Genomic DNA, 12,073 nt, shown 5'->3' with positions numbered 1-12,073 from the left:
GTGGGCTGGAGCTCGCTCCCTGTGAGATTTCACTACTTGTCTTAACAGACGCCTGGTGAGCACGTGCAAACAGTGATTTTCAGATGCCAAATCTGGGTAGATGTATATGGGGGCAGCAAATGCCCTTTCCCTGACCCCAGGGCTGCTGCCCTGCCAAATTTCAAGTCCCTGCTCCAACGCACGGTGACACTAGGGCTTCTCAAAGAAATCGCGTGTAGGAATTTTTTGACATGGACTAAACAACCAGTGTTAACTACTGGGGAGTTCATAGGCTAACTTCAGCTGCAGAATGTATTATCCCAAGAGAAGATCACAGAACGTGTTTGGGAGCGTTAGTACGGAGACAGTATCTTTCACTTCTCATGCACCGGGAGAGGGTAAGGATCTCTACAACACTTGTGCCTTGCGTTGGGGTTGCACAGAGGGAAGGGTGAAGTGGCCATTCAGTGGTACCTTGGCACCTCCTTTCTGCCACAGGAAGGCGCTGTGTGGAGGGCAGTGGCGAGGGTGGTCTGTGCTAGGACTAAGGAATGTACCACAGGATCTCTCTAGGCAGTCAGTGTGCAGGGGCTAGACTAGCCAAGTGGCTTCAGAAGGATGCACTGCTCTAGCTGCAGATGGCAGGTGGATTTCACCTGCACTTCACTCACACAGAATTGGAGAGTGGCTATTTCAGATACAGTAAGAAAGCAAAAGCCTTCTAAAAGATCGGCCACCCCAGAGTGGGAACCTGGCCCCACAAACTGTGGGCTCTGCACATGCAGATAATTACTGCTTTTATGCAACCCTGAGAAAACACAAGTAGTTATGTATCAGAGGAGTACCCGTGTTAGTCTGGCTCTGTAAAAAGCAAAGAGTCCTGTGGCACCTTATAGACTAACAGACGTATTGGAACATAAGCTTTCATGGGTGAATACCCACAGTCATGCATCTGACGAAGTGGGTATTCACCCACAAAAGCTTATGCTCCAATACGTCTGTTAATCTATAAGGTGCCACAGGACAATTTGTTGCTTTTCACAAGTAGTTATATCATTTGGTATTAGGGTGACCAGATAGCAAGTGGGAAAAATCAGGACGGGGGTGGGGGATAATAGGTGCCTATATAAGAAAAAGCTCCAAATATTGGGACTGTCCCTATAAAATCGCAAAAACAACAAGAAGTCTGGTGGCACCTTAAAGACTAACAGATTTATTTGGGCATAAGCTTTCGTGGGTAAAAACCTCACTTCTTCAGATGCATCGTGGGTTTTTACCCACGAAAGCTTATGCCCAAATAAATCTGTTAGTCTTTAAGGTGCCACCAGACTCCTTGTTGTTTTTGTAGATACAAACTAACACGGCTACCCCCTGATATCTATAAAATCCGGACATCTGGTCACCCTGTTTGGTATCAGCAAATACCAATTACTCAGTCACTTCCTGTAACAAATAACTAATCGTAGTAATACAGAGCAATCACCAGTAAAGGGCAAGGAATTTGTTTATTTGTTTTCAGTCATTAACAAATTACTATGTAAATGTTGCTTTCAGGTTTTAGATGAGGAGGCACAGAACCCCTAGCACCTCACTGGGGCATTTGGGTCACTGCTGGCACAAAGACCAGCACACCTCTAATGAGTGACTTACCTCCCTCTCTGTAGCATTGGGCTCTCTAGCAGCTCCCTGTGGGCCTTGAAGTCAATACTGACCCAAGAAGCGAAGAACCTCCCACTTAGCCACTGGCACCCTTCCTGCAGTGCAGAACTCCCTAGTGCGCCACTGAAGGGCTGGCTCCATGTCGGTGCCGAGTGAAGAGGGGCCCCTTTTACACCTATCAGCAGATTTCCACCACACGTCACAATTGTGCACTGCTTTCCATGGGCATTTCACTGGATTTAAACATGTCCTGCCTGAAACCATCATCTCGTGTTCCCCGTGTGTGCCAGGCTGGAGAGTTTCTACAGCATGTGGAATGGACAATGTCACCACACAAACTGTATGCCTTCCCCCACATGTCCACGCCGTCGGAATACTTACTATACACCGTCAGCTTTATCGGGACGCTGCGCCCGCTACTAATGGGGTTTTCTACCAGACAGCTGTAAATGTCATCATCAGACATGAGGACTCTTGTGATGGTGAGCACCTTCTGATCGTGGGAGAGAAGCAGCCGTGAGTCGTTGCTGAGGGGCTTGCCGTCCTTCATCCAGGTGTAGGTGGGCTTTGTGCCATTCTCATGGGAGCAGTTCAGGGTGAAATACTCACTTAGCTCCAGCACGGTGGATGATGCAAGGACAACATGAGGCTTTGAAATTGGAACTAAAAGAAAAAAAAATAAAAAGACTTCTAATTAACACTACGAAAGAGATGGCATCTCCCTGCAGTTTTACAGCCCTGCCCCTGCTCCAATATCTTTCCCCATCCCCGGCCTGAGGAGAAACTGGCGTAGCCAGTAGCAGAGTCCTGCTCACTCGTTGCACTTGGCCATTTTGGGGTTCTTTGGGGTTTTCTTTCAGATTCAGTGAGTGAACGCTCTGACTTTGCTGTGGGCAGGGGTTTGTCACAGTGCCAGATGCTAGGGAGGCAGAATGTGGCAGCGCTGACCATAAAACCAACCCCCCGACAATCAACTGGACTGCAACAAAGCCACAAAAGAGTCAGGGGATCTGACCATGGAGGAGCACTGAAGAAGAGGGATTCCCCATGTCCTCTAGGCTCAAATCACTGGTACTCAGCAAACTCTGACTGCAAAGCACTGCTGAGTTTTCCAGCAGTCCTCACATGTCATTATTTGTTTGCACCCAGAGACCACAAAGGAGATTGGGGCCATATTGTGCTGGGTGGTGCACAGACACATACTGGAAGAGACAGCTCCTGCACCAAAGAGTTTACCTTCTAAATAGACAAAGGGAGGGTCATTCTCTCCCCATTGTACAGACGGGACCTGAACCCAGAGAGATTAAGGGACTTGCCCAAGGTCATACCGGGAGTCTATGACAGAGCTGGGACTGACCACAGAGCTCCGGGGTCCCAGCCCAGCACCTAAACTACAAGGATGTCTTTCCTCTCCATAGGGGTTAGCAGGCATGCTTGTGAGTCTCTCTCATTTTTTGTTTTCTAAATCCTCTTATCCATCGGATTCCGCCCTGAAGCTTACTGTTTGGCCACGGCCCTGTGTCCCCAGCTGCTGCCAGGATTCCATTCACTGTGCACCAGTGACAGCACAAGCCCCTTGACATGTTAATCAGCCGTCTGAAATCCCAGCTCCTCCTACTCAGGGAGAGGTTTTCCCTCCTACACTTGGTGCTGGGAGGCAGTGCAGGAGCGCTGCCAGCTTTTCTGCTGCCCTAGGCAGCGGAAGGTCCCGCCCTGAAATGCCACCCCCCACAGAGGCTGTGGAAGGTCCCACCGCCGAAATACCGCCGCGGTCGCTCCCCCCCAAATTGTAGCGCCTAATGGGTTGCGCCAGCCCTTAGGCAGTGACATTTTGACATTAACCAAACACTGGTCTGTGGCAGTCACTGGCCACATAGGCCCCATGCCACATGCCATGGCCCACCCTCCCGCAATCGCCCTGTCTGACAGGAGCTAAGGAAGCTCTCACTAGAGGAGGGCGCTGCCACTCCAGAGCGAGAGGGCTGTCCTACCCAAGTGGCTGCAGGTCACCTGGCTGTCTCTGTGCCAACTGGCTGGCCCGGGGTAGGAGGCGGCACCGGCTTAGGGGAGAGCACACCTGAGCAACAGGCACAAATACAGCCTGAAGCCAGGGCAGGGAGTTGACTCAGGGAGCAAGCCGGGCACATGGCCACAGCCAGGCTGGGAGAGGGGCCCCGCGGAGGCCTGCCCAGCACAGCCATGACGGGGCCAGACGCTTGGCAATGCAGAAGGGACCATGATTCACACTGCAAGGCCCTGCAGCAGGAGTTGCCTGGCTTGGGGCTAACAGACCAGAGCTGGGATTGTTTGACTTCTAAATCAGGTTTGAGAGCGTCCCTCCGTAACACAGGTTTTTACATTTAAAAATGACTACTAACCTGTGTGCAGGCAGTAATACAGGCAAGGACTGTGTCTTCTATTGTGTTTGTACAGCCCCTAGCACAGTGGGGTCTGGGCCCTGATTGGGACCTATGGGCACTACCACAATGCACAGATTAAATAACAATAGAGCTCCGCAAACTGAGTAATTGCACAGTTTCTCATTATTAAGCGCACGTCACTTGTTCTTAAATGTAGATCAACTCATATGGGGATCTTGCTAGCAGCTAGAGCTGATCAAAATGAATTTCCATTCTGTAGGAAACTCTGACATTTCAAAATTTGTTTTCATTCCAAATTGGACTGAAAAATGTTTTCAAAATTTCCGGCAAAACAGAATTTCTGCACATTTTCAGTTTCAGAAAAATTTAATTTCAGAATTGTGAAATTTTGTTTAGAATGTTATGTTTTGTTGATGTTTATATTTTTATTATTTTTACATTATTTCATAACAGGTCAGTGGTAGTAGCGCATAATGATTTGTGTCAAAGTGACAAACTAGTCCATTCATTACAACACAAACAGGAGACACTTCAGTCGAGAAAAAAGATAAGATGTTTCAATCTGTGCTAAGTGGCAGCTGCCTATAAGAATCTTAAATGTAGATAAAATAAAAATAATCGGCTATTTCAACTGTTAAGCCATATTATGGCCTGTGAGTAGTAGTAGGAGTTCATATTATGCACGGCTGCTATGGAAATGAGAAAAACCCATACAATAAAATTGAAAACAAAAGTTTGAAATTCCCTGAAATTAAAAGTTTTCAAAATGGGGAGAAAAAAAAAAGAAGAAAAAAAAAGAGAGAAGACGTTTTCTGTGGGTTTTTTTCAAAATTGATACATTTGACACGAAAAAATATTTGACAAACTAGCACTAATAGCAACATGCCTATTAATTGTCACAGGTCAGAGCAACTGCACCTATATTTCCCCCTCTAGGGTCCACCAAGCGCACCCACCCTCAGGCTTCCAGCTCCCCAGCCATCACGTCTCTTGGGCAGAGTCCTGTGTCTCTCTCCCTCCTGAGCGGCATATTTCCAGAGTGCACAGTCCCCTGCCTATATTGTGAGTTCCCCAACAAGTCATGCTATCTAAGTAGGCCTGCTTTGCCTTCTCCTCAAACAGTGTAATCGCCACGGTTAAGGTAACACATGGCTCTTTCTAAGCAAGCATAGTTATTCTTAAAGTGAAAGCATTATAGAGAAAACATGTACAAGAACCTACACATGTGCTAATAAACTTACCAGAGATCACCCCACAAGGGCTCAGGCAGGTAAACAGTCCTTCAAACCCCACACCGAGGTTTTTGTGTAGCTACAAACTCATAACTCCTTTTTCTTAGAACAAGAACACTCATGCAAAGCTTAGTGCCTCCTTTATACAGTCTGGGGTTTGATATGGGAATAGCTAATTCCTAGACAATGGGTTTCTCCTCAGGGTGTAGTTTCCAAAGGATGGTGTTTTGCAGAGGAGTTACATTTGCGTATGCCTCCCCCTAGAGATTTCTTGGGGAACCCACTGCATTTTAAAAGTTCACCTTGTTTCTAATAGTCCTTTGAAGCTCCTAACACTTTTCAGCATTTTCATTAGTCAGGTCTCCTCCCTGGAGATGTCACATACAATCCCACAATAATATGTGAACATTTGGCATTTTTCATACAATGAACTCCTAAGATACTTCAATTTAAGTCAGTAAGGTTTGTCCAGGATATTGCAGGACATTGCTGTCATGCTAATTACTAGACTTCTCTTGGACTGGATATAGGAAACTAAACCTTCCTAGAGGCTCCTGTGAACACTAAACTGGGAGGAGTGGTAGATACGCTGGAGGGTAGGGATAGGATACAGAGGGACCTAGACAAATTAGAGGATTGGGCCAAAAGAAATCTGATGAGGTTCAACAAGGACAAGTGCAGAGTCCTGCACTTAGGACGGAAGAATCCCATGCACTGCTACAGACTAGGGACCGAATGGCTAGGCAGCAGTTCTGCAGAAAAGGACCGAGGGATTACAGTGGATGAGAAGCTGGATATGAGTAAACAGTGTACCCTTGTTGCCAAGAAGGCTAACAGCATTTTGGGCTGTATAAATAGGAGCATTGCCAGGAGATTGAGGGATGTGATCATTCCCCTCTATTTGACATTGGTGAGGCCTCATCTGGAGTACTGTGTCAAGTTTTGGGCCCCACACTATAAGAAGGATGTGGAAAAATTGGAAAGAGTCCAGCAGAGGACAACAAAAATGATTAGGGGGCTGGAGCACATGACTTATGAGGAGAGGCTTAGGGAACTGGGATTGTTTAGTCTGCAGAAGAGAAGAATGAGGGGGGATTCGATAGCTGCTTTCAACTACCTGAAAGGGGGTTCCAAAGAGGATGGATCTAGACTGTTCTCAGTGGTAGCAGATGACAGAACAAGGAGCAATGGTCTCAAGTTGCAGTGAGGGAGGTTTAGGTTGGATATTAGGAAAAACTTTTTCACTAGGAGGGTGGTGAAGCATTGGAATGGGTTACCTAGGGAGGTGCTGGAATCTCCTTCCTTAGAGGTTTTTAAGGTCAGGCCTGACAAAGCCCTGGCTGGGATGATTTAGTTGGGGATTGGTCCTGCTTTGAGCAGGGGGTTGGACTAGAGGACCTCCTGAGGTCCCTTCCAACCCTGATATTCTATGATTCTACGATCAGTACTGAGACTAGCGATAGCACTCTGTATACCGATTCGAAACCACCAGCTTTCCATAGTCTGATCAGGTGCGATCCTTGCCCCACTGAAGTCAATGGGAGTTCTGAGGTCATTGGGGTCAGGATTTCACCCATATGACCCAATGGAGAACAATGAGATTCAGCAGGAAGCCTTGCACTTGGTAGTGTTTGCAGTGAGGTAATGTTCTGACTCCTAGTTGCCTAGCCATCACCATCTTCAAGAAGTAAGGTCATGCTTTTCAGTGCTCTGGAGTTGCTAGGTCCTTTGTCTTTGGCATTTCTGAAGTAGTAAATAAACTAGCTATCTAAACAAATGTTGAATAATAGAGCTCCGCAGCCTGCAGGCAAACAGCGCATTTGAGCAGTGTTGCACAGAGCTTTCTGTGCATTTGTGTTTTGTACAGGGCCGGGAACAACACCAAACAAACAATGAACAAGGGTTGCTAAGGATACTTAGCAAATGAGAACGCAGAATAATGAAAAGCACTTTGCATTTTTAGTGTAACACATGCTAAGGCAGGAAGCTTGTTCTGCTGCAAAGCCAAACAGCTACTCCATAAGAACATATGAACAGCCATACTGGGTCATATCTAGCCCAGTCTCTTGTCTTCCGACAGCGGTCAATGCCAGGTGCCCCAGAGGGAATGAACAAAACAGGGAATCATCAAGTGATCTGTCACCCATTCCCAGCTTCTGGCAAATAGAAGCTAGGGACACCATCCCTGCCCATTCTGGCTAATAGCCACTGATGGACCTATCCTCCATGAACATATCTAGTTCTTTTTTGAATCCTGTTATAGTCTTGGCCTTCAGAACATCCTCTGGCAAAGAGTTCCACAGGTTGACTGTGTGTTGTGTGAAGAAATATTTCCTTTTGTTTGTTTAAAACCTGTTGCCTATTAATTTCATTTGGTGACCCCTAGTTCTTGTGTTATGAGAAGGAGTAAATAACACTTCCTTATTTACTTTCTCCACACCAGTCATGATTTTATAGACCTCTATCATATCCCCCCTTAGTCGTCTCTTTTCCAAGCTGAAAAGTCCCAGTCTTATTACTCTCTCCTCATACGGAAGCTGTTCCATACCCCAATCATTTTTGTTGCTGTTTTCTGAACCTTTTCCAATTCCAATATATCTTTTTTTAGATGGGGCGACCACATCTGCATGCAGTATTCAAGATGTGGGTGTACCATGGATTTATATAGAGGCAATATGATATTTTCTGTCTTATTACCTGTCCCTTGCTTAATGATTCCCAACATTCTTTTTGCTTTTTTGACTGCCACTGCACATTGAGTGGATGTTTTCAGCAAACTATCCACAATGTCTCCAAGATCTCTTTCTTGAGTGGTAACAGCTAATTTAAACCCCATTATTTTATATGTATAGTTGGGATTATGTTTTTCAGTGGGCATTACTTTGCATTTATCAACATTAAATTTCATCTGCACTTTTGTTGCCCAGTCACCCAGTTTTGAGAGATCCTTTTGTAGCTCTTTGCAGTCTGCCTGGGACTTAACTATCGAGTAGTTTTGTATCATCTTCAAATTTTGCCACCTCCCTGTTTACCCCTTTTTTCAGATCATTTATGAATATGTTGAATAGGACTGGGCCCAGTACAGACCCCTAGGGGACACCACTATTTACCTTTCCTATTCTGAAAACTGACCATTTATTCCGGCCCTTTGTTTCCTATCTTTTAGCCAGTTACCAATCCAGGAAAGGACCTTCCCTCTTATCCCATGACATCTTACTTTGCTTAAGAGCTTTGGTCAGGGACCTTGTCAAAGGCTTTCTGAAAATCTAAGTACACTATATCCACATGCTTGTTGACCCCTCAAAGAATTCTAATAGATTGGTGAGGCATGATTTCCCTTTACAAAAACCATGTTGACTCTTCCCCAACAGATTATGTTCATCTATGTGTCTGATAGCTGAATTTTGTTCTTTACTATAGTTTCATTCAGTTTGCCCGGTACTGAAGTCAGGCTTACCAGCTGTAATTGCCGGGGTCACCTCTGGAGCCCTTTTAAAAAAATTGGCATCACATTAGCTATCCTCCCGTCATTTGGTACAGAAGCTGATTTAAATGATAAGTTACCTACTACAGTTAGTAGTTCTGCAATTTCACATTTGAGTTCCTTCAGAACTCTTGGGTGAATATCATCTGGTCCTGGTGATTTATTACTGTTTAGTTTCCCAATTTGTTCCAAAACCTCCTCTAATGACACCTCAATCTGGGACAGTTCCTCAAATTTGTCACCTAAAAAGAATGGCTCAGGTTTGGGAATCTCCCTCACATCCTCCGCCATGAAGACCGATGCAAAGAATTCATTTACTTTCTCCACAATGCCCTTATCGTCCTTGAGTGCTCCTTTAGCATCTCGATCGTTCAGTGACTCCACTGGTTTTTTAGCAGGCTTCCTGCTTCTGATGTACTTAAATATTTTTTTGCTATTACTTTTTGAGTCTTTGGCTGGCTGTTCTTCAAATTCTTTTTTGGCCTTCCTAATTATATTTTTACACTTAATTTGCCAGAGTTTACGCGCCTTTCTATTTTCCTCACTAGGATTTAACTTCCACTTTTTAAAGGATGCCTTTTTGCCTCTCACTGCTTCTTTTACTTTGTGGTTCAGACATGGTGACTCTTTTTTGGTTCTCTTACTCTGTTTTTTAATTTGGGGTATACATTTAAGTTGAGCCTCTATTATGGTGTCTTTAAATGTTTCCATGCAGCTTGCAGGGATTTTACTTTTGGTGCTGTACCTTTTAATTTCTCACGTGCTCATTTTTGTGTAGTTCCCCTTTCTGAAATTAAATGCTACCGTATTGGGCGGCTGTGGAGTTTTCCCCACCACAGGGATGTTTAATTATATTATATTATGGTGATTATTACCAAGCGGTCCAGCTATATTCACCTCTTGGACCTGATCCTGTGCTCCACTTAGGACTATATCAAGAATTGCCTCTCCTCTGGTGGGTTCCAGGACTAGCTGCTCCAAGAAGCAGTCATTTAAGGTGTCAAAAAAACTTTATCGCTGCATCTCATCCTGAGGTGACATGTCCCCAGTCAATATGGGGATAGTTGAAATCCCCCATTACTATTGAGTTTTTTATTTTAATAGCCTCTCTAATCTCCCTGAGCATTTCGCAGTCACTATCACCATCCTGGTCAGGTGGTCGATAACATATCCCTACTGCTATATTCTTAGGATTAGAGCATGGAATTACTATCCATAGAGATTCTATGGGACAGTTTGGTTCATTTAAGATTTTTACTTCATTTGATTCTACACTTTCTTTCACATATAGTGCCACTCCCCCACCAGCACGACCTGTTCTGTCCTTCCGATATATTTTGTACTCTGGTATTACTGTTTCCCATTGATTATCCTCATTCCACCAGGTTTCTGTGATGCCTATTATATCAGTAACCTCATTTAATATGAGACACTCTAGTTCACCCATCTTATTATTTAGACTTCTAGCATTTGTATATAAGCACTTTAAGAACTTGTCACATTTTAGCTGTCTGCCATTACATTATGTAATTGAATGAGACTCCACATCACTGATCACCAGCACACCAAAGCCAGTGCAGCAGGGACGGGTAACAGACTCCAGAACAAGGGCACCAACCGTAACATGCAGCTGACCCATGTGGGAGATTTTGAAAGAGACTTGTTAACTGTCTGCTCAGTCTGGTTTTGATGTTTCTTTCCCACCTTTTCTAAAAGGTTGTGGCCCTGTAATTGCAACCAGCAAAGTTGCACAGATCTAACCGGGGGGAATATGGCTCACAGATGAGGTTTCATCCACTAAGGGTTGAGGAATAGCACAAGAGGGCTTTATTCTTATGAAACTCAACTGGCTCCTGAGGAAACCAGAGCTGCTCCAACTGCAGCTTAACATTCCTAGCCATGTACACACAGAGTGACTTTCTGGTGCCTCCTGCAACCCTATGGAGGTTGCTACAGATGAGTAAGACCTAGGAGGCCATCTTCTTCCTGCCCCTGTCAATGCAGGACTGTGTCCTACAGCCTGTCTCCAGTCTGGCAGTAAATGAGCCCCGTGACAAGGTTCCCATCCCTTCTCCTGGCAGATGATTATACTGTCTAAAACCTCTGGTATCGACACTTTCCTGATATCCAGTCTAACTTTTCCATTGCTTTCCTATCCCCTTCCTTAAGCTAGTAATATTTCCTGGGAGCACCATAAACAACAATTCCTCTCCCTTCTCATCGGTCTTGCTCTCCATCTGTGGTCAGCTACCATTTCCCTCTTAGCCATAGTCCAGCCAGGCTAGGCAGATTTGGATTTAAGTTGTCTTGTAGTCTTAGTCCACGCAAAGCTTAAATCATTTGCTGTTTTCAAGCCAAAGCCTCCTGTCTCTCTTCCCTTCTCCTCTCTGTAACCTTCTTTCTCCACTCCTCTGTGAAGGATTCTGTCTCTGTTCCTCTTCTCTCTCGAAAGCACTGGGTGAACCCCCTCTACAGTAGAGCCCTGCAGCCTGACCCAAACCCAATGTGACCCGGTATGAGTGTCGGGGCTGGGTTGGGGCTGGGTCAGGTCAGGTGGGAAAACAACCAGACTCTCTCCGGCTTGGCTCGGGTGGGCTCTCCTCCTCCTGCTGCCAGAGTGGCTGCGTGCCCCAGTCCTGACAGCCACCAGCTTACTGTGCCCTATGTACGGCAGCCTGGAGCAAGTCACAGCACCTCTCCCTCTGTAGCACACACAGCGGGACAGCTGCAGATGGCAGGAGCAGGGCATGCACCGCTGGTGCACCAACCCAGGGCAAGAGGAGGAGAGCCACCCTCACGGGCAGGAGGTGGCGGTGCCAACTCAGATATGTTGGGTCAGGTTGAAAAATGACTCAACTCTCTTGGGTCTAGTCGGGTGGACTTGAGTCCAAGTCTGACCTAAAAGTTAGACTCAAGCAGACGTCTCTATACAGGCCTGGGACCCAGGACTGCCTCTGGACAGGGCAGTACGCAAGCACTGGCCACAAAGCTAGCAGCCAATGCACAGCTCAGAGAGACGGGACACCATGGGCCGGGAAATATCTCCAAACCGAAACCACGCTGCTTTCCCCACATGAGCTGTGGGAAAACCTCCAGCTCTACTGAAGCCAAGCATTCTGTAACGCTCTCAGTACCGATAAGGAGCCAAGCAGCATTTGCCCTTCACTCTAGGGGCAGCATTACTGACGTGCTATAAATACAAAGACAAAGGCTTGAGTAAGGATTGGGTGACATGGACTAAAAACTGGCGGAAGGCTCATAAACAAAAGGAGAATGAGAAATGATATGGCAACACATTGAGCTGGGAGCAGCAAGCAGAGTTAGGCTCAGCCTTATCT

At 45.9% G+C, this 12,073-nt stretch overlaps 1 protein-coding gene across 2 annotated transcripts in view; it reads right to left on the bottom strand.

Moving 5' to 3' along the window:
* HEPACAM (hepatic and glial cell adhesion molecule) overlaps positions 1-12,073 on the bottom strand; it is a 96,365-nt gene that overhangs the window by 33,148 nt on the left and 51,144 nt on the right. For both annotated transcript variants that reach the window (XM_054005686.1, XM_054005687.1), the window contains one exon: positions 2,020-2,301. In XM_054005686.1, coding sequence (XP_053861661.1) covers positions 2,020-2,301 — 282 coding nt within the window. The remainder of the gene's footprint in view (positions 1-2,019; positions 2,302-12,073) is intronic.

Source organism: Malaclemys terrapin, chromosome 15 (assembly GCF_027887155.1).
Source record: "Malaclemys terrapin pileata isolate rMalTer1 chromosome 15, rMalTer1.hap1, whole genome shotgun sequence".
Taxonomy (NCBI): Eukaryota; Metazoa; Chordata; order Testudines; family Emydidae; genus Malaclemys; species Malaclemys terrapin.
Note: the sequence above shows the minus strand (reverse complement) of the source record. Positions and strands in the feature narration are given on the sequence as shown.